Source organism: Scyliorhinus canicula, chromosome 4 (assembly GCF_902713615.1).
Source record: "Scyliorhinus canicula chromosome 4, sScyCan1.1, whole genome shotgun sequence".
NCBI lineage: Eukaryota > Metazoa > Chordata > Chondrichthyes > Carcharhiniformes > Scyliorhinidae > Scyliorhinus > Scyliorhinus canicula.
This window is the reverse complement of record NC_052149.1, coordinates 218889583-218913938: the sequence shown is the minus strand read 5'-3', so window position 1 is coordinate 218913938 and position 24356 is coordinate 218889583. Positions and strand designations below refer to the sequence as shown.

The 24356-nt window shown below is 46.4% G+C and overlaps 1 protein-coding gene across 1 annotated transcript in view; it reads right to left on the bottom strand.

Annotated features, from left to right (window-relative positions):
* Positions 1–2972: 2972 nt before the first annotated feature.
* Positions 2973–24356, bottom strand: part of LOC119964273 (vascular endothelial growth factor C-like) — a 209179-nt gene continuing 187795 nt past the window's right edge. The window contains exons 8-10 of the mRNA XM_038793548.1: positions 10878–10990; positions 7422–7758; positions 2973–3194 (exon numbers count right to left, since the gene is read on the bottom strand). Coding sequence (XP_038649476.1) covers positions 3077–3194; positions 7422–7758; positions 10878–10990 — 568 coding nt within the window. The 3' untranslated portion in view covers positions 2973–3076. The remainder of the gene's footprint in view (positions 3195–7421; positions 7759–10877; positions 10991–24356) is intronic.

Genomic DNA, 24356 nt, shown 5'->3' with positions numbered 1-24356 from the left:
TGATATTCAATCCAGAGAAATGTATGATACATGTTTGATGAGGGCAAACAAGACAAGGGAATAGACATTAATGGTAGGATAGAGGAATTGTGGAGCCATGGGGGGGACCTTGGAGAACATATCCACAGTTCCTTGAAGGTAGCAGGACAGGTACAGAAGGTGGTAAATAACGCATACAGCCATACTTTCATTACTGGCCAAGGCCTAGATTATAAGAGCAGGAATGTTATGATATAACTGTACAAAACCCTAGCTGGGCACATTTCGGGTACTGCACACCATTCTCGTCACCACATTGCAGCAAAGATGTGATCACACTCTAAGGAATATAAAGAAAAATTTTAGTTCGTAGGACACAATTGTTTGGGTGGATGGTTGGAGTTCTTTTCTTAGAAACAGAAAAGGCTAGGAAGACTTCATTGAGATATAAAAAATGATGGGGCCTATTCCCCATAGCAGAGCTGTCAATAGCCAATAATAATAATTGCTAATTGTCACAAGTAGGCTTCAATGAAGTTACTGTGAAAACCCCTAGTCGCCACATTCTGGTGCCTGTTCGGGGAGGCCGGTACGGGAATTGAACCCACACTGCTGCCCACTGTGCTAAACCAGCCCCAAGGACACATTGTAGTAAAATAAATGAAAGAGGAGTTGAGAATATTTTGCACCCAGAGGGTTATGGAAATCTGGAACTCATTGCTTGAAAGTGGGTAGACACACGTTGTGTTTAATAAATACTCGGATAAGTGCTTGATCTGACTCAGCCTACAAAAGGTGCAGACCATCCACAAACATTCACTCTCTCCACCATCGACACACAGTGGCAGCAGTGTGTACCATCCACAAGATGCACGGGAGGAACTCCTGAGGCAACACTTTCCAAAACCATTACCATCTAGAAGGGCAGCAGACATGGGAACACCACCACCTGGAAGTTCCCCTCCAAGCCACTCACCATCTCTATTCCTTCACTGCTGGGTCAAAATCCTGGAACTCCCTCCCTAACAGCACTGTGGGTGTACCTACACCACATGGACTGCTGCAGTTCAAGATGGCAGCTCACCACCACCTTCTCAAGGACAATTAGGAGTAGGCAATAAATGCTGGCCTAGCCAGTGATGCCCACATCCCTTGAATAATTAAAAAAAAACAAGAGCTGCAAAGTGTAAATAGGTTGGATAGTTATTTTTGACCAAGAGACACAATGAACCAATTGGCCAGGTTCTGTTCCATAAATGTCCTCTGTTGCTATGGTTACTTGAGGCAACATTTTCAAAGGACACTTCTGCATGACCAGGTTTCATGCTGGTCATAGTGCTCTGCTCAAGGTGGCATTGATGATTATCTACAATAATAGAAACCTTTGAACTGCAGAGCAACGTTTTTCTTTTACATTCTGCATGCCCATAAGACCTAGGAGCACAATTAGGCCACTCGGCCCATCGAGTCTGCTCCGCCATTCAATCATGGCTGATATTTTCTCATTCCCATTCTTCTGCCTTCTCCCTGTAACCCCTGATCCCCTTATTAATGAAGAACCTATCTAACTCTGTTTTAAAGACACTCAATGATTTGGCCTCCACAGCCTTCTGCGGTAAAGAGTTCCACAGATTCACCACCCTCTGGCTGAAGAAATTCCTCCTCTTCTCAGTTTAAAGCATCATCCCTTTAGTCTGAGATGGTGTCCTCTGGTTCTAGTTTTTCCTACAAGTGGAAACATCCTCTCCACATCTCCAGACCTCGCAGTATCCTGTAAGTCTCAATAAGATCCCCCCTCATCCTTCTAAACGAATACAGATCCAGAGTCCTCAACCGTTCCTCATATGACAAGTTCTTCATTCCAGGGGTCATTCTTGTGAATTCAGATATTGCTTTTAACCAGCATACAGCTTTAATATAATGGGAAATGCCATGGCTGAGACTGGGTGGAAAGGCTATAGGGTTAATTAAGCTTTCTGCCCATGGAGCGGATGAAGTGAGCTCACAATACTGGGCCTGTTTCTCTCTGGGAAATTGTAGCAGTTTAACGGGTTCTGTTGGAGCCGATAATTATGTGCCTCTCCTCATTGCGATAATTTAAATATTCCAAATGCATATGATGTTATCATATTATGAACAGAAATTGCCCAACTCACTTTACTTTGCTCTCTCTCTCTGTAGTGTACATTTTGTGCCTCATTCTTTTACTTCCTCCTTTGCTTATTTCATCTTCCACATGAACTCAAGCTATGCTTGAAAAGTTGTTCCTTGTTTTTCCTAACTTAATGATGCGTACATTCACTTGCCATTTTTACATTTCAGATCATAAGCATGTTTGGGGAAAAACAAATTCCTACAACCTTTTTGACTTTCAACTGGTAAATTCTCATCCTGCTTAATATTGCCAAATGGTCGTCTCCTGTTCCTATTTTTGTTCTATTTTTTTTTCTATGTTTTCATTACGTATAGCACTTAGATCAAAGGAGATGGGGGAAAGCACGATTAGGCCATTGAGTTGGATGATCCGCCATGATCATAATGAATGGTGGAACGGCCTTGAAGGGCTGAATGGACTCCTGCTATTTTGTCAATGTGTCTATGATTTTTAACCTATTTTGCAGATCTTGAAAGCGACGTTGATAGCATAAAAGTGGTACAAGATTTTAAAAACACATCCATTCTGAAGCATCGGAACAAATTTCCAATCAATCTTCCTGGATCAATAAAAAGCATTGCTTTGTGCAAAACAATACATCTGTTAACACTGTTCCAGCCCCCTCCCCCCCTCCCCAAACTCAGTCAGTACTGAAGCAATATTAGGTTTTGGGAAGTTGTTTACAATATTCTGCTGTGATCTTGACAATGCTAATCACACCAACTAGTTTCTGTCCTTGTGTTGTACAAAAAATGGGTGAAACACGTAAGAAACAAACCATAAAGTCGACATCTCATTGGCATATCCGGTATGTTTCCAGTGCCCAGCGTACCTACTAGATTGTATAGAATCCCAATAGAAAAGTACTTGTGTAAGTGCTGCAGGCTGAAATGTAAAGTTCTTCATTAATGAAGCAAGGCAGGGTAGAAAGCAGTTTGTGCGTCACTCTTCAGTTTGGTATTCCTTCATGTATAGTGGAAGGCAGCTGCAAACATAATGGCTGAAGTAAAAGCCCGACTGGCACTGCTTCACTTGAGTTCTGCAAGGCAACCTGTAGCACCTGTTTGCAGAGGGAAAGAGAAAAAGAAAATTACTACCCATTTTATACAACCATTGACCGAATGGAAGTCAGGCTGGGCAGGCCAATCTCTGGGTGAATATTATTGGGATCAAACATTTTTAGCCGCAAGTTAAATCCAACTATCAGATTAATCTTTAAATGTATGACCAACACACATGTGAACTGCTTGAGTCACGCTTCTGCATTGTTCACCTTTGCCATCACCATCACCACTTAATAATAATTTTTTATTCATATCACAAGTACCACTTAATAATAATAATCTTTATTATTGTCACAAGTAGGTTTACATTAATACTGCAATGAAGTTACTGTGAAAGTCCCCGAGTCGCCACACTCCGGTGCTTGTTCGGTTACATTGAGGGAGAATTCAGAATGTCCAATTCACCTAACAGTACGTCTTTTGGAGAGTGGAGGAAACCCACGCAGACATGGCAAGAATGTGCAGACTCCGCACGGATAGTGATCCAAGCCGGGAATCGAACCTGGGACCCTGGTGCTGTGAAGCAACACTGCTAACCACTGTGTGACCATGCCGCCTTGTGGGCTTTATCAATTATCTTTTATATTTGGAAATGAAGTCTCATTAGAATTATTATTGTCCATAGCTTTCTTTTGCGCAAGATTCCAAAGTTGCAAGAGCACACCTGCACTTTGGTGTCACCGGTGAACTGACACTATTAGTGTGTATAACCTATTTTCTGTTGTTCGACTGATTCGATGATCGTGCAGCCCTGTCAGTGCAATGTTATACTTAGTCACCACATAATAATACAGCTGATTGGTTAGATTCCAGGATAGTCTTGAATCTGTGCAGCTAAATTATCTGGATGGATGTATGAACACAAGACACTGCAAATACATCCTTGCAAATCAGCTATCGTTCTAGTGCTGCATTTTTAAATTTGACTTTGGAATTAACATGCTCACATGTGTCATACCAAAGAATTTAGGGCTGCCTAGCATGTGGGGCACTTTTTCCAAAATGCCGACTGCGCTCGAACAGTGATATGCTCGAGAGAAATATGTGCAATGATCGGAGAGCAATTAAACCCAGGACTCCTCATGAGAAACTTGGAACTGATATAATGTGTCTTTGGTGCAGTCAACATTGAGAAAATCTGCAGAGACGATACAAAAAGTAGTTAGATATCCCAAAATTATCCCCCTTAATGGATGATGGTCATGTTTTAACATTTCTGACTATGCTGCAATGGTGAATGAGGTGGAGAGTAGGGGGCGGGGGTGGGGGGGGGGGGGGGAGTGGTGTGGCAAGCTTAATATGGTGTAATCATTGTGTCTTAAAAATGCTACCACGAAGTTGAACCCAGCAAGTGAAGATTCATTTCACAGAGCAGTGGGTTTATGAGCTGTCTGAACCAGGCTACTTAAGTTAGTTTGGACTTTTCAGTAACTATTCAGACTTACAACCTGTGGCTCAATTGGTCACACAAAGCGTTTTTGTGTTTCTGAGTCAAGACATTGTGAGTTCAAGTTCCACTCCAGGACTTGGGCATAAAATGAAGTGAAGTATTATAAGTACCCTTCCCGGTGATTCCCTTAATTCCCATTTCTTTTACTTTGCCGTTATCATTTTTGATCCATGGATCTTTAATGGACATATATCTTTAAGTCAAGCAGAGGAAGTGAGGAACTCAAAAGTTGCAAAAAAGTGCACAGTGCAATGAAATGAAATGAAAATCGCTTATTGTCACAAGTAGGCTTCAAATGAAGTTACTGTGAAGATTTAGATTTTTAACAGGAGAACTCAGACTTTCCCTCTCTAAAAAGGTTTCTTGCCTGCTGTTTCGGAATCTGCAGAGAGGTCTTGAGATCCTGAGAAATTTACAGTGAAAACCCTTATAGACTGAAAGCAAAACCTCTCCCAACTGAAGGCCGAACCAAAAATAATCAAACTGGAAGACATCCATCTAAAACATAGGGCTGAAACATAGAGCATAGAGCACCCAGCTCTAGCTGCCCATACGGCCTGGAGAATTGCCGGGTCTGTGGCCGCGCACGTGCACAGCAGCGCTGCGCCATGATTCATGGTGGAAGCCACTTGCGGACATGGCCCGCAAAATAGTCCCACCCTTCGGACGACCCGCACGCCCCGGACCGCCCCACCCCACCACAGTGCCCTAGCAGTTCCCCCACCCCCTGCTCGATGATTGGCCCTCCCCCGACTGTGGCGGCTCTGGTGTGAGTCTGCAGCCGCCATGCTAAGTACCACACGTGTCCCGAATCATTGGGAACTCGACCGGCCGGCGGCAGAGCATCGGGGGGGGGGGGCCTCAGGCAATGGCAGAGGCCATCGATACATGGCCGGGCATAGTCTGCGAGAATGCCGCTTTGGAGGGGGCGGAGCATCGCGAAAGTGGCGCCCCAATTTAGTCAGGAATTTGGATTCTCTGGCCCTTCACCGAACGCGGTTTTGGCGACGGTGACTGGAGAATCCAGCCCATAGACTTTTATCCTTTGATACAACACCCTAGGCTAGTGCACAGTCAATTCCAGCCCCACTTGACCCAGAGGCACAGCACAAGTAATTCGTTAATAATTCTTAGAAAAATACCCAAAGTCATTGGCCCTTGGCAGCCCAATAATTACAGTCACCAGGTTTGTAAGTTTAAACACAATTAGTTTTTTTATAACAAGAACTGTCATGTTTTGCATTGACATTTTATTTTATTTTGTTGCGTTTTTTTGTTAAAATTTTTAAAAATCTAATAAAAAAATTATTTTTAAAGGAAATGCCACCCAAGATCCACTCGGGTGGATGTGAAAGATCCCATGGCACCATTTCAGATTAGTGAGGGAGGTTAACCCCTAACACCCAGCCACAAATTCTCCTGCGAGCCACATACCATCCTGACTTGGAACTATAGCTCTGTTCCTCCACTTTCACCAGCTCAAAGGTCTGGAACCCCCTTGGACTGCAGAGGTTCAAGATGGTGGCTCACCACTACCTTCTCAAGGGTAATTAGGGACGGGTAAAAAGTACTGGCCTTGCCAGTGATATCCACAGCCTGAAAAAGGATTTTTAAAAACACGAATGGACCCAAGGGCCAGAACCGAGATGCTGTGCTGATCAACTGATCAGACTGAAGAAGCATAAAGTTGCTCTTTATCCACAGAATTTCCACCGGAAATTGGCACGGGTATAGTATATAAAAGTGAGGATATAATGTTGGAATTGTAAAATACACTAGTGAGCCCACAACTGGAACATTGTGTGCAGTTCTGGTCATCACATTACAGAAAGGATGTAATTGCTCTGGAGAGAGTGCAGAGGAGGTTTACACGAATGTTGCCAGGGCTGGAAAAGTGTGGCGATGAGGAGAGATTGGTTGGGGTTATTTTCCTTAGAGCAAAGAAGGCTGAGGGGTGACTTAATTGAGGTGTACAAAATTATGAGGGGAAGAGAAAGGGTGGACAGGATAAAATTGTTTCCCTTGGTGGAGAATTCTAGAACCAGGCGACATAGATTCAAGATAAGTGGCAGAAGGTGTGGAGGGGACATGAGGAAGAACTTTTTTTATGCAGAGGGCAGTGGGTGTCTGGAATTCACTGCCCGAATTGTTGGTGGAGGCAGAGACCCTAAACTCTTTTACTTGTGACAATAAGCGATTATTATTATTATTATTATTATTATTATTGGGGTCTCTGACTGCTTCCATTAGCTTTTGTACACTATAATGTCTTGGCACCACCGCTGCAAGATTTATTCCCACTCCCATCCATTCCACGGATGTCCCTTTCCAAGGCAAATCCATTCAGCTCCAGTATAAAGCTATCCGATCCATGCCTCCATGGGCAGCATGGTTGACTGTCTGAATGGACTCTGCAAGTTCTCCCCATGCCGATGTGGGTTTCCTCCGGGTGCTCCGGTTTCCTCCCAAAGATGTGTAGCTTGGGTGGATATGCCATGATAAACTGCCCTTTGTGTCCAAAAAAGGTTAGGGGGGGGGTTACTGGGTTGTGGGGATAGAGGTGGGGGTGGGGGGGGGGGGGGGGGGGGGGACTTAAGTGGGGTGCTCTTTCCAAGGGCCGGTCCAAACTCGATGGGCCGAAAGGCCTCCTTCTGCACTGTAAATTCTATGATTCCCTGATCCATAAAGCTTTCAATAATTTCAAAGGAAGTTGCATTTGCACAGATTAGAACAAACATGATGATGACAAAATGAGTTCTAAAAATGTAATCACCTGCATGTTTGTGAATCAAATTTCTTCCCTTTGCGAAAGCATGAATACACCGACTCTGTGCATTCACAGATGCATTTACTTCTGTTCAAGGGTTGATTCTTTGGGCAGTTCTTCCTGCACACACACTCGCAAGCATCCGCGTCCCATTCCTTCTGCGGTTCACAAAAGGTGTGATGTTCTGTGTTGCTACAAATGCATTTGCAGGTACTCTCATCGAATTCTTTGTTCGGGCCACAGCTTGATTCAGAAAGTCTGTTTGTGCACCTGCAGCTGCACGTATCTTCATTGAATATCATGTAAGGTCCACAAAAGTCATCCATCTCACTTTCGCTATCACCTGACAAGATTGTGGAAGAAAAGTCAGCAACATCCAATGTTATGACAGCCATGTTATGAATATCTTTATGTCTTTTTGTTCTATTTTATTCTTTCCACTTTCATTAACTCCCCCCCCCCCACCCCCCTCCCCACCCAAAACTTCATCAAGGGGCAGATAATGTTCCCAGATTTCTGCAAACATCTCCTTCAGCTGTCAGATGGGTCTGTGTGCAGGAAGAGCTAAAACTCTGGTTCTTTCCAATTTCCCCTCTCACTTTGGTTCAATTATTCTACCTGATGGAACGTTTCAGATTGGCTACACCGAGGAACAGTGCAATCAGGTCTCCTCTACCTATCACTCTGTGATTTGGCACCCCGCACACCATCTTACATATTAAATAAGGATCGGTTTAGCAATTCCTGTCCTGGCTAAGGTTGTTCATGAAGGCCCCATCTTCTCCACCTTGCCCCTTGCCTGAGGTATGTTAATCCTCAGGTTAAATCACCATCAGTCAGTTCTCCCCCTCAAAGGGGAAAGCAGCCTATGGGCTTCCGGGATGATGGCACTTTTACTTTACTTACTTAAGTGAGTAAACAGGATTCAAGTAGAAAGACATTTTACTAGTTAACATCTTCCACTGGTCTTTTAATTTCCCAATAATTCTGCACCAGGCCTACAAAGTGTTTCCCTAACTGAAGGCAGTGTCAGAATACGATGCAGATATGACAGGAACCGGACCCTCTGTTGGCAGGAGGGTCTCCCCTGCCAAGTGAGGGGTGGGTGAGAGGCCCATGCTGCCCCTATTTGGAAGGCCCACAAGATCTTATGCCAGTGAGGCCCCATTTAGAATACCGTGTACAGTTTTGGTCCCCTAATTTAAGGAAAAATATATTATCATTGGAAGCGGTACAGAGGAGGTTTACTGGGATGAACCTGGGTATGGAGTGACTGCCATATGAGGAAAGATTAAAGAGGTTGGGTCTGTATTCAAAGTTTAGAAGAATGAGAGGCGATATGCTTAAAACATATAAGATTCTTGGGGCATAGACAGGGTAAATGTTTCCACTCATGGGAGAGTGTAGGACCAGAGGGCATAGTCACAGAATAAGGGGGTCCTCATTAAAGATGGATTCAAAGAAGTTTTTCTTGTCTCAGAGAGTGCGGAATCTTTGGAATTCTTTACGCCAGGAGATTGTGGAGGCCGAGTCCTTGGATATTTTCAAGGCTGAGGTCGATAGGTTTTTAATCGATAGGGGAAGTAGAGTTATGGAGAGAAGGCAGGAAAGTTAACTTTGTGAGTGTTCGGTCAGCCATGTTCTTATTAAATGGTGGAGCAGGCTCAAAAGGCCGAAGGGCCGACTTCAATTCCTATTTCTTATGGTCTATTCAGGCAGACCTAGGGACACCAACAAACCTTCCTCCAGAAGCAAGTCCCTGAAGTTGAAGTTCTGCCTGCCAAAGCTTCCATCCAATTGGAGGCTGGCAGCTCCTGTGCTTAACAGCACGATGGAAGAGACTCGAGCTGCTTTCCCCACCCGGAGCCCCAGGACCTCAGATAAAGATAAGTACTGAGGGTCCAGAGGGGTTCTTGGAATGGGAGTTGGAAGCAAGGGCAAGCAGTGGTTGTCATCAAGTTTCTGCACCCGCCACGCCCCCCTCGCCCAATGGACATGTCCTCAATCAGGTGCTGAGCGTCTTTGGTTAAGGGACACACCTCTGCCCTCACAACACCAGGTAACATGCGGTACGCTCTCTTTTACCAATCATGCAGGCGGCACTTTGGCAGGCCCAGTTGGAGCTGGCTTTTTAAAAAATAGATTTAGAGTACCCAATTTTGTTTTTCCAATAAAAGGCAATTTAGCATGGCCAATCCACCTAACCTGCACATCTTTGGGTTGTGGAGGTGAAACCCACGCAGACATGGGGAGAATGTGCAAATTCCACACGGACAGTAACCCAGGGCCGGGATTTGAACCTGGGTCCTCAGCTCTGTAGTTCCAGTGCTAACCACTGCGCCACATGCCACCCTCATTTGGAGCTGAGTTAATCCTAGCATTGGAGCAAAGAGGCCGATTAACGGTTCGTAACCTAGGAGGGAGAGGAAGGTCGGCGATGCACTTTTCTACTCAGAACTTCATTCGGTGGGAAGATGCAAAGTTTTGCTGCACCCTCACTCCCTAACTAAGTGCCATTCCCGCCTCCAAGCTCACCACCTCCATAATAATCGCTTATTGTCACAAGTAGGCTTCAATGAAGTTACTGTGCAAAGCCCCTAGTCGCCACATTCCCTGTTCGGGGAGGCTGGTACAGGAACTGAACCCCGCGCTGCTGGTCTTGTTCTGCATTACAAGCCAGCTGTCTTAGCCCACTGTGCTAAACCAGCCCAGGAACAGAAGATTCTGCCCATTGTTCAATCTTAATATGACCCAAATGTTATCTTTGCAAGTATTTTGAGGTTACAGTATAAATTGCAAAGATACTCGAAGCTGCTGGATATTCTGACCATAGAAACGTTTAAAGCACAATGATTATAATTAATGTCATAAACCATCTGCTGATATGATGTTTAGTGCTGCAGTTCTATCTGGAGCAGTAACAGAGTGAGACTGCACTGGATCATTTCTTGTATTGATCTTCATTCAGCTTTGTGAGAGTGATGTCAATATGCTACTCTGTTATTTTTACGCGAATTGTGTAGTTTGCAAATGGGTTTCACTTTTACACATTGGCTATATATCACAGGACCAACTCCATAGGGACTTCAGAGAGTGTGTAAAATGAACAATTGCAAACTGGTACACATGCCAACTGTTTCTTTTCCTTGAAGTACAGGTGGATGATCAGCTAATATCCATTTTGTACCCCCACCAAGTTAAAGGTTAAAGCCCCCCCCCCCCCCCCCCCCCTCCACCCATACATGTACATAACTAACAATGGCTTGCTTCCCTGAGGGCAAAATTGGCATTTCCCATTTTAATGGCTCAGGAATATGATTGGGGTCACTTCCACTCTGGAACAGAGTGAGTTCAGATCTTCCTCACATGGCTAAGCTCGGGCAATCCAAAAGTGTGCTTAGAGAAATTCTTTCTGATCGAACCTTTACCAAAATTACAAGAGGGTAAAAGCAAGTGGCTAACCTGGTTCTGAATTGCCAGCCATTAAGTTGAAGACCTCCTCCTCAGTGACACATCTGCAGTAATGGGGATTCCATGCATGATCATGTGGACATGTCTTGTTCTCCATAATGCACCTACGGGGAGAAACATTTGCAAATGAGCTGTTAGGTCCATCTAGCAGTGTGCCTGATCTGGGTTACATTCGTCAACTGCGGGAGATTACATTTTGCCCTCCCCAGACGTAGTTTCCCAGGCACTGATAGAGAACTTGCTCAAGCGGTTATTCATCCTATGCGAAACCATGTCAGGAATATTGGCTAACTATTCAATCCTGGATACATTGCAGTCAAAGCTGATCCTGTCCTTACCCCAAATCCACAAATATTCTTTGCAGTGGTGCCTCTGGACAACAGGCTAGAGCAGGAACTCTGGTTAAGCTTTTTTTAAATCCCTGACAGAAACAGGTTTTATGGCCTCCCCACCATTTTGAATAATAGCAGCCAATTCAACAATAACAACTTGTACTTATAAAGCATTGTTAATGTAATAAAACTTCCCGAGGTACTTTACTGGATCAGCGGCCAGGATTTTCCTGCCCCTTCCATCGGGTGGGATATGACAATCCCGCTGCAATGAACAGCAATTTAAATGGCCCACCACATCCGCCAGGGGGAGGTGCAATGTGGCAAGGGCACAAAATCCTGGCCATTGTAAAGCAAAATTTGACAACGAGCCACATATAGAGATGTTAGGCCAGACGGCCAGAAGCTTAGTCAGAGAGTTAGCTTCTAAAGAGAAAAGTGAGGGAATTCTAGAATTAGGGCCGAGGGCAGCTGGAAACACAGCCGACCAGTGGGGAAGCAATTAAAATGTGCGTACCCAAGAGGACAATCGTCGTTGAACACAGTTATCAAGGAGGGTTATCAGGCTGGAGGAGATTTCAGGTTTAGAGAAGGGTAAGGCTTTGGAGGGATTTTTTAAAAATGGGAACATTAAAATCAAGGTGCTGTTTAACTGGAATCCAATGTAGGTCAGAGAGAGCAGGCATTCAATGAAAATCACTTATTGTCACGAGTAGGTTTCAATGAAGTTACTGTGAAAAGCCCCTAGTCGCCACATTCCGGCGCCTGTCCGGGGAGGCTGGTACAGGAATCGAACCGTGCTGCTGGCCTGCTTGGTCTGCTTTAAAAGCCAGCAATTTAGCTTGGTGAGCTAAACCAGCCCCATTCAATACAGTTTAGTGTAACACCAAGCAGTTACCTACGATTAGCCCTTTGGAAAACCCACCAAGCATTAACTTTGTTTAAAGTTACGTACACCTTTTACGCTGACTCACCTGGTGGGAAACTGACAGGGTCAGATGAGCTGCGAATTGGGCAGCCATCAAATTCTGCCAGTTTTCAATTGAACAGGCCAGCTTCGAATCTCTCCATGTTGCAGGGAAAATTCAACAGAAATAATATTTGTATGTAATTTCATTTGATAGGCGCTCGGTATTACAGAACTTGAGTGTTGCTGAAATAAAATCATGTCTGTTGCACCCATCAGTATAGTTTCACAAGAATACCAAATCTCAAAGGGAACAACAATTTATATTGCAGGAAGGGAGTATGTTGATTGGTTGGGAAGTGGGCTTTGATTGGCAGAGGCCTTACCATGAAAAATGTACCAGGGAACAGTTAACTGCCAAGCTTTTGTTTTGCCTGATTTGAATTCAAATAAAAGTTGATGGGTGCAAGACACAAAGCTTTGAAAGCCAGTCCCTTTTTTCAGCGATACTCAGGTATTATTTGAAAGGAATGTCCTCAGCCAGTTCCCGCTACTTTAATCTATCCAACTTTACTGCAGCAAATAGATTTTGTGCAGCTGTTAAAACGTTAATTATCAACAGGTTGCATGGAACACATCTAAGGTTCCAAACTTAATATTTACACAAAACTAAAAGCAAAATAGTGCGGACACCGGAAATCTGAAATATAAACAGAAAATACTGGGAAAAACTCAGCAGGTCTGGCAGCGTCTGTGGAGAGAGAACCAGAGTCCATATGACTCTTTTCGGAGTAAAGAGAGGGATAAATTTATGGATTTTATAGTGTTTAAGAGGAAGTGGACCAGGTGAAGCAAAGCAGAAGGTCAGGAGTAACCTGTAAAAACATTTCCCTCTCTCTTTAGCTCTGAATAAAAGTCATATGGACTAGACACATTGGGCAGAATCTTACCAAAATTTAGTGAAGTGTCGGATCTGATGAGAAAACCAGTGCGAATCCCATCAGCACCCTTGGCGGGAAATGTCACTGGAATATTCAGCGTCTTTAACAACTTGTTTTCTTAACCACATAAATCACACCACACTCGTGGTGGCCTTCCGCTGATTCGCTCACCTCGGGGCAACTTAATCTCTGCAATCAGCTGGGAGCTACGTGTAAACCTTCCCCCTCACACACCCCTCACAGCTCCAAGGTGATCTTTTATCCAGCCACCTCCTGAGTTATGGACACCTGTAACGAGGTTCCCTTCCCCCGCCCATATCCCCATGGTTTCTCCCAGTATCTACTCTGCTTCTCACATCCCCGCTCCCACTCCAGTCCCATGTATGCAGCACTTCATCACCATCTGAACTGACAGCACGTCTGCCTCCACTCTCCCCATCTGTTGCATTGCAGGACAAACTCGAGCATAACAGGTGTGAGTGAGCACAGCTACGCGGAGTCATCCGCGAGATCAAATGCCTCACACCCTTTGAGGAAAGAGGCCTTGGGCTGGCTGGGGAGGAGCAAGACCACACACCTGTGCAGAGGACGAAGTAGGAGCTGCAGAAAAAAGTGAGAACGTTCAGGGCAGACCTCTAATGAGGAAACTTTGTCCCATCATTTATCCCCTCGGATGCACTAATGCAATCTCCCTTCCACTGCAGGGCAGTCAGTCGATCAACCCAAACCATCCTCACACCAACTGGAGACCACAGACATGAGCAGCTCCATGGGACTCCGGTACACCGGGACCCCCCCCCCCCCCCCCCCCACCACCACCACCAAGCCCTCCCCCAACATCGATGTCAGGCCTCTCATGTCTGCCACTCTTGCCTAGTGATGAGGAGGCCACAAGCTGGCAAAGTATAGAGTGATTGCCCACCTCGGATATTGGTTGGAGGAAAACACCAGGACCCTTTACTTTGAAGGAGGCTGCAGCAGATGAGAGCTCATCCCGTGTCTCTATACTCCATGAGAAGCCCATTCATTGGCAGGTGTCCGTCAGGCAGGAGTCAGCCATATCACTGAGGATGAGAGCAGCACGGACTCTGTCCTCAATGCAAGTCATCATCATTCTCTTGCAGAATCGGACAGATGGCTTTTGTGCCCTGCCCATGAACTTGGGGACCATCACTACAACCTACCTCTGGCAGCACATTATTGATGAGATGTCACACTCCAGGGTGGGAGATCTTCTCAGCCCCTAGTCCTGGTTTTGCCCAAACAGAGAGACTATGATAGCGCCCCTAGCTCTTCAACCCATGCGGGCCCTGGCCATAGCCCAAGGTCTCACTTCCCCTTGGAGGTAAGGTCGACAGGTTCATGTTTGTATACACCTGTTGTAAATTATACAGAAGGTGTCGGTGAAATCAAGTCTGGAGGTGGTGGAGGTCTGAGTCATAGTTTTGGCCACAGTGGGAAATGGTTTTGTGTGCTAGTGGTGAAAATAAGTTGTTTTGGTCTTGCTAGGATATGGGGTTTGGAACTCAGTTCTCAATTTAAGAGAACACGAAAGATATATTGCAGTATATGCAGTCTCCTTAAACATAAGTGAGCATTAAGAGATAAGGTGGATTCAATTGAAAGGGTGGCTGGTGCAGGTAACAGTAGTTTCAATATTTTTGATGCATCGTTGGAGGAAATATTGTATTAACGTTCAACAACTTAACATTAGGAGGAATGTTAATGTTTGGAGAAGATGTCGATTGATTCAATATTATACCAAGGATGAGAAGCTTTGTTATAAGGAAATAAAAACAGGAGTAGATCATTCAGTCCCTTGACCCTTGCCTAACAAAAACCTATCGATTTCAGTTGTGAAGACATTTTCTGCTTTCTCCCTGAACGTCCGTGCTCAAATTCTTCTGGACTTTCCCATCAAGGAAATAGTTTCTCACTGTATATTTTTTATTCATTCATGGGATGTGGGCGTAATTTATTACCCATCCCTAATTGCCCTTGAACTGAGTGGCTTGCTAAGCCACTTCAGAGACCATTTAAGAGTCAACCTGTGCTGTGGGTCTGAAGTCAGGTAAGAATGGTAGGTTTCCTTCACTAAAAGACAGTAGTGAATCCAGGTGGGTTTTTATGCCAATAGGTCAGTATTAGACTTTAAATTCCAGGGGCACGATTCTCCGCTCCCCACTCCAGGTAGGAGAATCACGGGAGGGCCCCCCGACTAATTTCACGACCTCCCGCGATTCTCCCACCCCCCGCTTGGAAGAATCGGCGCTCGCCGTTTTTCACGGCGACCGGCGATTCTCCGACCCGGATGGGCCGAGCGGCCTGCCGTTCGCGACCGTTTCACGACGGCGGCAACCACACCTGGTCGCTGCCGTCATGAAATCGCCGTGAGATGCCCGTTTTGGGGCTTGTAGGGGGCCTGGTGGGGAATGAGTACCACGACTGTGCTCGGGAGGGGACAGGCCCGCGATCGGTGCCCACCGATCATCGGGCCGGCGTCTCAATCGGACGCACTATTTCCCCTCCGCCGCCCCACAGTATCAAGCCGCCACGTCTTGCGGGGCGGCTGTGGGGAAAGATGGCCACCGCGCATGCGCGGGTTCGAGCTGTCAGCCGTCGTGACATCAGCCGTGCATGCGTGTGTTGGAGCCGGCCAACCTGGCCATTGCGCGGCTGACGTCACATAGACGCCGCCGTCGCATCACTCTCGGCGTGAGAGTTACGGAGCGCCGCTCCTAGCCCCGCCGGGAGGGGAGAATAGGGGGCGAGGAGCGGCCTCCGAGGCCATCGTGAAACTCGGCTGAGTTCACGACGGCCCACCCGATTTTTCCCGGGAGCGGAGAATTCCGCCCCAGATGTTTTCAATGAGTTCAAATTTCACCGTAGTGGGATTCGAACCTAGGCCCCCACAGCATTACACTTCATCTGTGGATCTTGTGACAATACCCCAATTCCGCCACCTCCCTAACCAAATTCTTTAATCATCTGAAACACTTCAATTAAATCACCCCTTAATCTTCACCATTCAAAAGAACACAAGTCTAGTCTGTGCAACCTGTCTTCATAATTTAATCCTTTCAACCCTGCAGGAGAAACTGGAGTTCTTTTCACAGTCGTAATGAAGTTTTAGAGTGGTTTAATTGAGAGTTTTTGATTAATTCAATTGGGTAAAGTTAACTCCATCAGTTCATGCATCAGTAACTAAAATAATCATTAAACACGATCAAACCAACAAAAGGAGCTTTAGAAAATAATTCTGACCCCTCAGAAGTACAGGTGACGGCGGCTTTTAAAAGAAAGGCCAGCAAATTATTTATAAAGAAAAAAAAAAGTTGAGTGATAAAACTAGGGGAAAGGATGAAATGAACAGCTCATTCAGGAAGCAGGCGGAGACACAACAGCCCGAGCAACGTTCTTCTGCGTAAAACTCTATGGTCTGGAAATCAGGGCACACTCCATTAAATGAGCACATTTCTCAAAGTTCATTCAGATTATTAGATTTACAGAGCTGTTTTCCATTGTTCTACTTCACGCCCATTCCTAGCAGGGATTCGACCCAATTAAAATAACTTGGAGAATTTATATATCCAGCAAGCAGACCTTGAGCAGAAAGCATTTGTAACAGATTGGCTGGGAGACACAGCTGTCACTGGTCCCTAAACATTCCAACATATTTACAGCTAATATAGTCCAAAGAGAAGTGAGCTGCAAATCTCTATTTCCATCAAGGAAAATCAAACAATGGAAACACTAAGGAAGTTCAGAATCCCCCGACAATGCAGAAGTAACAGAAATTGCTACAAGCAAGAGTCATACTGAGGTTGGAGTCATAACAGAGAATTGGGATTTAACGGAGGAGGGACCATTCTAACTCTGCTCACTTGATTTGGTATGCAGGATTTAATCATTAAAGCCCCATTGTCTTTTTGAAGGATCCAGTTTTGACCTAGACTTCTGAGCAGATGAGAGAGACATCTGCCAGAAAGTAATGAGATCCCATTTTAAATATGCAGACTGGATTCCAATAACGTGGTCGGGATGCCAGAGGCCCAAAAGGAGCAAGTGCTGCTCTCCTGACAAGCCAGCTGAGCAGGAAGAGGGGTCAGGGCTAAAAAGAGGAAAGCAGGGTCGGAGAATCACCCGGGGCAGGCGTAAATCCCGCCCCCGCTGTGGCCGGAATTCTCCGCCACCCGGGAATCGGCGGGGGCGGGAAATCGCGCCGCGCCGGTTGGCGGGCTCCCCCCGCATTGGTCGGCGGCCCCCCACGGTGATTCGCCAGTCCACGATAGGCCGAAGTCCCGCCACTGTCAGGCCCCTCCCGCCGACGTGGTTTAAACCACCTCTGGTGCTGGCAGGAGCAGGTGGCATGAGCAGGCCCCGGTGTCCTGGGGGGGGGCGCGGGGCGATCGGCACCGGCGGGTGCCCCCATGGTGGCCTGGCCCACGATCGGGCCCACCGATCGGAGGGCGAGGCTTTGCCGTGGGGGCACTCTTTTTCTTCGGCGCCACCACGGTCCCCACTATGGCAGAGGCGGAAGAGACCCCCTCCACCGCTCATGCACCGGGATGACGTCAGCGGCCGCTGATGCTCCGGCGCATGCGCGGACTCATGACGACCGGTGAAGGCCCTTTGACCAGCCGTGGCGCCGGTCGGCAGTGCGCCAAAGGCCGTTCACGTCGGTTGGCGGGGCGCCAACCACTCCGGCGCGGGCCTAGCCCCAGCGGGGCACGGGGTCCCGGCTTACCGGAGTGGCGAGAACCACTCCGGCGTCGGGCCTCCCCAAAGGTGCAGAATGCACCAGGGGTGCTCTGATTCCCGTCGGCGGGAACGGCCTGTCAGCGGCGGGGACTTCGACCCATCGCAGGCCGTGGAATCGCCGCCGGGGGCCCGCCGACCGTCGTGGGGGGCCCGGCGAATCAGCGCAGCGCGATTCCTGCCCCCGCCGATTCCCGGGTGGCGGAGAATTCCGGCCACGGCGGGGGCAGGATTTACGCTGGCGCCGGGCGATTCTCCGACCCTGCGGGTGGTCGGAGAATTCCACCCCAGATCTCTGACTTCCCTTCTGATAACAGACCGTTCCTGCCCTGGACTTTCCATTCACCCCAACACTGCCTAACCTGGCCCTCCCCAGATTGGGAGGCCCTCCTGAACCCCTTCTCAGGAACTTCCCTCTAGCTTCGGGCAAGAGACTGAATGGGTGTATTCTGATGAGGGACAGGTGCTGCAATCTCCCAGACCTCACAATGCCGAGGTCAGGCCAGTTCAACTCAGATTTTGCTGCCATTATTCCTTTGACGCCTACCTTACTATAAAGCATGATTTAATACTTGAATGAGAACGTTTTAACCGGTGCTCGCAGTGACCTAGGAAATCACTTGATTTGTTCCTAACTGATCTATACTGCCTAGTTAGTTCTTGTGGATATAGGGTGCTGGAGAATGAACTAATCTGCAAGCACATCCCGGTGGGCATCCGGGATGAAAACTCTCTGATTTCTGAGACCAAAGATAAACCTTAGATCAAGGGGTCCAACATGTGAGACAGGCCAAATTTTGAGCATTGAACTGGGCTGTAACCTGTGGTGACCTCAAGATGTCACCTGGCTCTGTAGAATGGGTGTGCCAAGCAGTGACCCCACCCATACAAAAGCCTGCTAAAAAAACCAAAAAGGTGCAAAACTCCACACTGAGATGCTTGCATGGTGGTACGAAAACTCAACATGGACACCAAGACAGGACAGCAAGGGGAATGAAATGTTTCTAGTGTGGCAAACTGGACACTTCAAGCATATCTGCAAATCCAACGGTTTTAATTAAGGTCGAACACCCGAAAGCATTTATGAAACATATTCCTTCCAGGAAAGTCAAGAACAAGACAAAGCTACAGAGTTTCTTGGAGAAGTAAATAGCTTTCATCCAGCAAACTGGTCAGTTACAATTCAAGTTCAAGGCTTTGATAATACTTTAAAAATTGATACTGGAGTTGCCGTTAATTTATTCCGCGATGACCTCGACTGCCTTTAGCCAAGTTACAAATTTCAGGCGGCATAGACCTTCCTATCAAAGGAAGGTTTGTTGCTGCTATCAGCTACAAGGAGCAAGAAAGAATCAGTGTACATCCCTGTTAAGCAGCCAGATTGCCATACTTCAGCAATCATTGAAAATGTAGATGATCCCTAACATTCGATCAAATCATCGTCCTTCACGCAACAATCTTCATCCTTTTATTTAGTAGCAGTGGATTTTCAGCCTTCAGAAGCGGAGGAAGTTTATACACTCTGCAGTAAGTTCCTTTCTTTCACAGATACACCATCCATTACATCCAGGACAAATACTGAAGCGATGAATGTCTTGGTCAATCAAATACACAAACATACAAATTAGGAACAGATGAAGGCCATTCGGCCTCTCGATCCTGCTCCGCCGGTTGATAAGACCGTGGCTGATCTGTTTGCCTTTCAAATTCCATATTCCATCTACCCCGATAACCTTTGATTCCCTCGCCTAAATAAAATCCATCTACCTCTGCCTTAAAAATATATAGTAACCCCACCTCCACCACCTTCTAATTCAAAGAGTTCCAAAGTTGCACAACCCTCAGAGAAAATAAATTCTTCTAATCTCTGTCCTTAAAGGGCAACTCCTAATTTGAAAATAGTGCCCCCTAGTTGTGGTCCTACCCACAAAGAGAAGCATCTTTTCCAGATCCACCTTGCCACAAAGCAAAGCCAGAGATGGAGCATGTAGAAGATACTGCAGCAGAAGGTGACATCTCCATAAAGGCCTACTGGATCTCAACTGATTTTTCCCAGAGAGTGATGAGGAAGAATCCCTTGTAGTACTGAGTGATCTCTTGAATGTTGAACCCGTAGAAAATGATTAATCTTTCCAGTTGATAAATGCACCACTTGAGGTCTCTAATACAGTTGTTGAAGAGTCAGCTGTATTCCCTATGGCTGAGCAACATTCAGGTCTTAGTTCAACTAAATCTGCCAATGTATTGCCTAGTTTTTCTTCTATTGTCCATGAATAATTTTTCACACAGGATGTCCAGGTCAGAGCTCATGGAGATCACACTGCTCAAAAGCTGGGGGGTGAGAGTCAATTGACCACCCATACTTCAGATCCAGCTGAAAGTCTTCTTCTCGTCAGAGCTGGAGGTCAACACAGAAGCTGCAAAAGAATATTTAGCATCTTTAAAGCTACAGAATCTTTGACAACAATCTTGTCCCCGAGTTGACTGCCTGCTTTTGTGAAGGGGAGATTGTGTCTCACTAACTTGATAGAGTTTTTCAACGAGGTCACAAAGATGATTGATGCAGGTAGGGCAGTGGATGTTATCTATATGGACTTCAGTAAGGCCTTTGACAAGGTCCTTCATGGCAGACTGGTACAAAAGGTGAAGTCACACGGGATCAGGGGTGAGCTGGCAAGGTGGATACAGAACTGGCTAGGTCATAGAAGGCAGGGAGTAGCAATGGAAGGGTGCTTTTCTGATTGGAGGGCTGTGACTAGTGGTGTTCCGCAGGGATCAGTGCTGGGACCTTTGCTGTTCGTAGTATATAGAAATGATTTGGAAGAAAATGCTCTGGTCTGATTAGTAAGTTTGCAGACGACACAAAGGTTGGTGGAATGCGGATAGTGATGAGGACTGTCAGAGGATGCAGCAGGATTTAGATCGTTTGGAGACTTGGGCGGAGAGATGGCAGATGGAGTTTAATCCAGACAAATGTGAGGTAATGCATTTTGGAAGGTCGAATGCAGGTAGGGAATATACAGTGAATGGTAGAACCCTCAAGAGAATTGAAAGTCAGAAAGATCTAGGTGTACAGGTCCACAGGTCACTGAAAGGGGAAACACGGGTGGAGAAGGTAGTCAAGAAGGCATACGGCATGCTTGCCTTCATTGGCCGGGGCATTGAGTATAAAAATCGGCAAGTCATGATGCAGCTGTATAGAACCTTAGTTATGCCACACTTGGAGTATAGTGTTCAATTCGAGCCGCCACACTACCAGAAGGATGTGGAGGCTTTAGAGAGGGTGCAGAAGAGATTTACCAAGATGTTGCCTGGTATGGAGGGCATTAGCTATGAGGAGCGGTTGAATAAACTCGGTTTGTTCTCACTGGAACGACGGAGGTTGAGGGATGACCTGATAGAGGTCTACAAAATTATGAGGGGCATAAACAGAATGGATTATCAGAGTCTTTTTCCCAGGGTAGAGGGGTCAATTACTAGGGGGCAGAGATTTAAGGTGGGAGGGACAAGGTTTAGAGATGTACGAGGCAAGTTTTTTATACAGAGCGTAGTGGGTGCCTTGAACTCGTTGCCAGAGGAGGTGGTGGAAGCAGGGACGATAATGACATTTAAGGGGCATCTTGACAAATACATGAATAGGATGGGAGTAGAGGGATACGGACCCAGGAAGTGTGAAAGATTTTAGTTTAGACGGGCAGCATGGTTGGCACAGGCTTGGAGGGTCCGAAGAACCTGTTCCTGTGCTGTACTTTTCTTTGTTCTTAGCTTGACATTTGTCTCATTATCGAAGATGGGTCTGCCTTGTCTCCATATCCTCAGAAATTCTTCCCATTGTCCACAGTGGAGCAACATTACACAGAGAGATGTGAGGCTCTCCCACCATTGCCGACAGAAAGTAGACGGTCCTCTCCTCGCAAAATATCATTGGCATCATACAGAAAGTTGGCTATTCTTTCCTTTGTCATCTAAGTTCATTTAAATGTCAGATCTTCTGTGCCTTATCAGTCTTTGAAACAGCAGTGGATGATACAGGGTTACTCAGGGTAGTGTTTTAGGCCCTACCATCTTCAGCTGCTTCATCAATGACCTTTGTTCAATCATAAGGCCAGAAGTGGAGATCTTCGCTGATGGTTGAATGATGTTCATTAGTATTCACGACTCCTCAGAGTCCAACTCCAAGTCCAAATGCAGCAAGACCTGGAAAATGTCCAATATATTGGATTGGCAAGTGGCAAGTAATATTCACGCCACACAACTGTCAGTCAATGATCATCTCCGGCAAGTGCATTACCATCGCTGAATCTCCCACTATCAACATCCTGGGTTACCATTGACCAGAAACTGAACAGGGCTAGCCATATAAGTACTGTGGCTACAAGAGCAGGTCAGAGGTTGGAATCCTGCAGCAAGTAACTCACCTCTTGTCTTCCCAAAGCCTATCACCATCTACAAGGTACAAGTCAGGAGTCTGATGGAATACTTGCCTGGATGAGTGCAGCTCCAACAACTCCAGAAACTCAACACCATCCAAGACAAAGCAGCCTGCATGATTGGTACCCCTTTACAAACTTTCACTCCCTCCACCGCTGATGCACAGTAGCAGCAATGGGGACCACCTACAAGATGCACTGCAGGAACTTACCAAAGCTGCTTAGACAGCTCCTTCCAAGCCCCTGACCACTACCATCTAGAAGGACAGGGGCCACAGATGCATGGAAACACTGCCACCTGAAACGTCCATGCTGACTTAGAAATATATCGCCATTCCTTTAATGCCGCTAGGTCAAGATTCTGGAACTCCCTCCCTAACAGCACTGTGGATATACCTGCACCACAGGGATGGCAACAGTTCAAGATGGCAGCTCACCACCGCCTTCTCAAGGGCAATTAGGAATGAACAGTAAATTCTGGCCCAGCCAGTGACACCCACATCCTGTAAAACGAAGAACATTTAAAAAAAAATGACAGCTTTCCCTGACGTTGAAGATCATTCTTCTTCTGAATTTTCTTCCTGAAGTCCTTTGATGGAGCAACAAGTTCCTCAGAGTGGCCTGAGTTTTTCACTTCTAGTCCCAAAGGGTCCAAAGTCTCTTTAAGTCTTCTCCTTTGGATCAGCCTTTCGGTGAACAGTCTTCGTCATCCTTGCGGTTCAGCCATCCGGAAACCTACACTCTGCTTCCCAGATGTCCTGTGCTGCAGATGAAGTCCTACCAGTTAAAGCAGAAAACTCTCTTATCTCTAACATGTCTTCCATAGGGGCTAAGAATATCATGCGAGATTGAATCATTCAGGATTGTGACTTGGGGAGGGGAAGAGTAGGAGTTGGAGTTGGCTAGAATCTGCAGTTGCAGGGGCAGCATGGTGGCACAGTGGTTGGCACTGCTGCCTCACAGCGCCAGGGACCTGGGTTCGATTCCGTCTTCAGGTATTTGTCTGTGTGGAGTTTGCACTATCTCCCCGTGTCTGCTTCATAGGAGCAGAAGGACGCCATTCAGCCCATCAAGTCTGCACTGGCCCTTGGAAAGAGCACTCTACCGTAGCCCACACCTCCATCCTATCTCCGTAACCCAGTAACCCTGCCTATTCCTTTTTGGACACTAAGGGCAATTTAGCATGGTCAAGCCACCGAACCTTAATAATAATAATAATAATAATAATCTTTTATTGTCACAAGCAGTTATGAATGTAATGAAGTTACTGTGAAAAGCCCCTAGTCTCCACATTCCGGCTCCTGTTCAGGTATACAGAGTGAGCACTCAGAATGTTCAATTTACCTAACAAACACGTCTTTCGGGACTTGGAGGAAACCGGAGCACCTGGAGGAAGCCCACGCAGAGACGGGGAGAACGTGCAGACTACGCACAAACAGTGACCCCAGCAGGACTCGAAACTGGGAAGCAACTGTGAAGCAACTGTGCTAACCACTGTGCTATCGTGCCACCGCTGTGCTATTTTGCTGCCCGCTTGGGTTTCCTCCGGGTACTCCAGTTTCTTCCCACAGGCCAAAGATGTGTAGGTTGGGTGGATTGCCCATGCCAGATTGCCCCTTAGGGTGGGGTTGCAAGCCGGGGGATTGGGTCTTTCGAAGTGTCGGTGCAGATCCGATGGGCCAAGTGACTTCTTTCCGCACTGTAGGTATTCTATGATTAAAAGGGGGAGTTACAGAAATGCAGTGTAAATAGTATTTTTTTCATAAACATTTTATGGAAGTAATTTTTGGCATTATAACAACAACACAAAAAACAATGTACATGAAACTATAAACATAGTGCAAAAGCCGTCTCCCTCCCATACAGGTCCCACCTTTATTAACCCCCTACTCTAAGCTAAACTAACCCCCACTCACCCTGCCCCACCTTCTGCTGACGATTAATTTTCCGCGAAGAAGTCAACGAATGGTTGCCACATCTGGGCGAACCCTAACAGTGACCCTCTCAACTTGATTTTCTCCAAACAGAGAAAGCTAGCTATGTCGAATAGACAGGTCTCCAACTTTGGGGGCTTTGAGTCCCTCCAAGCTAATAGTATCCGT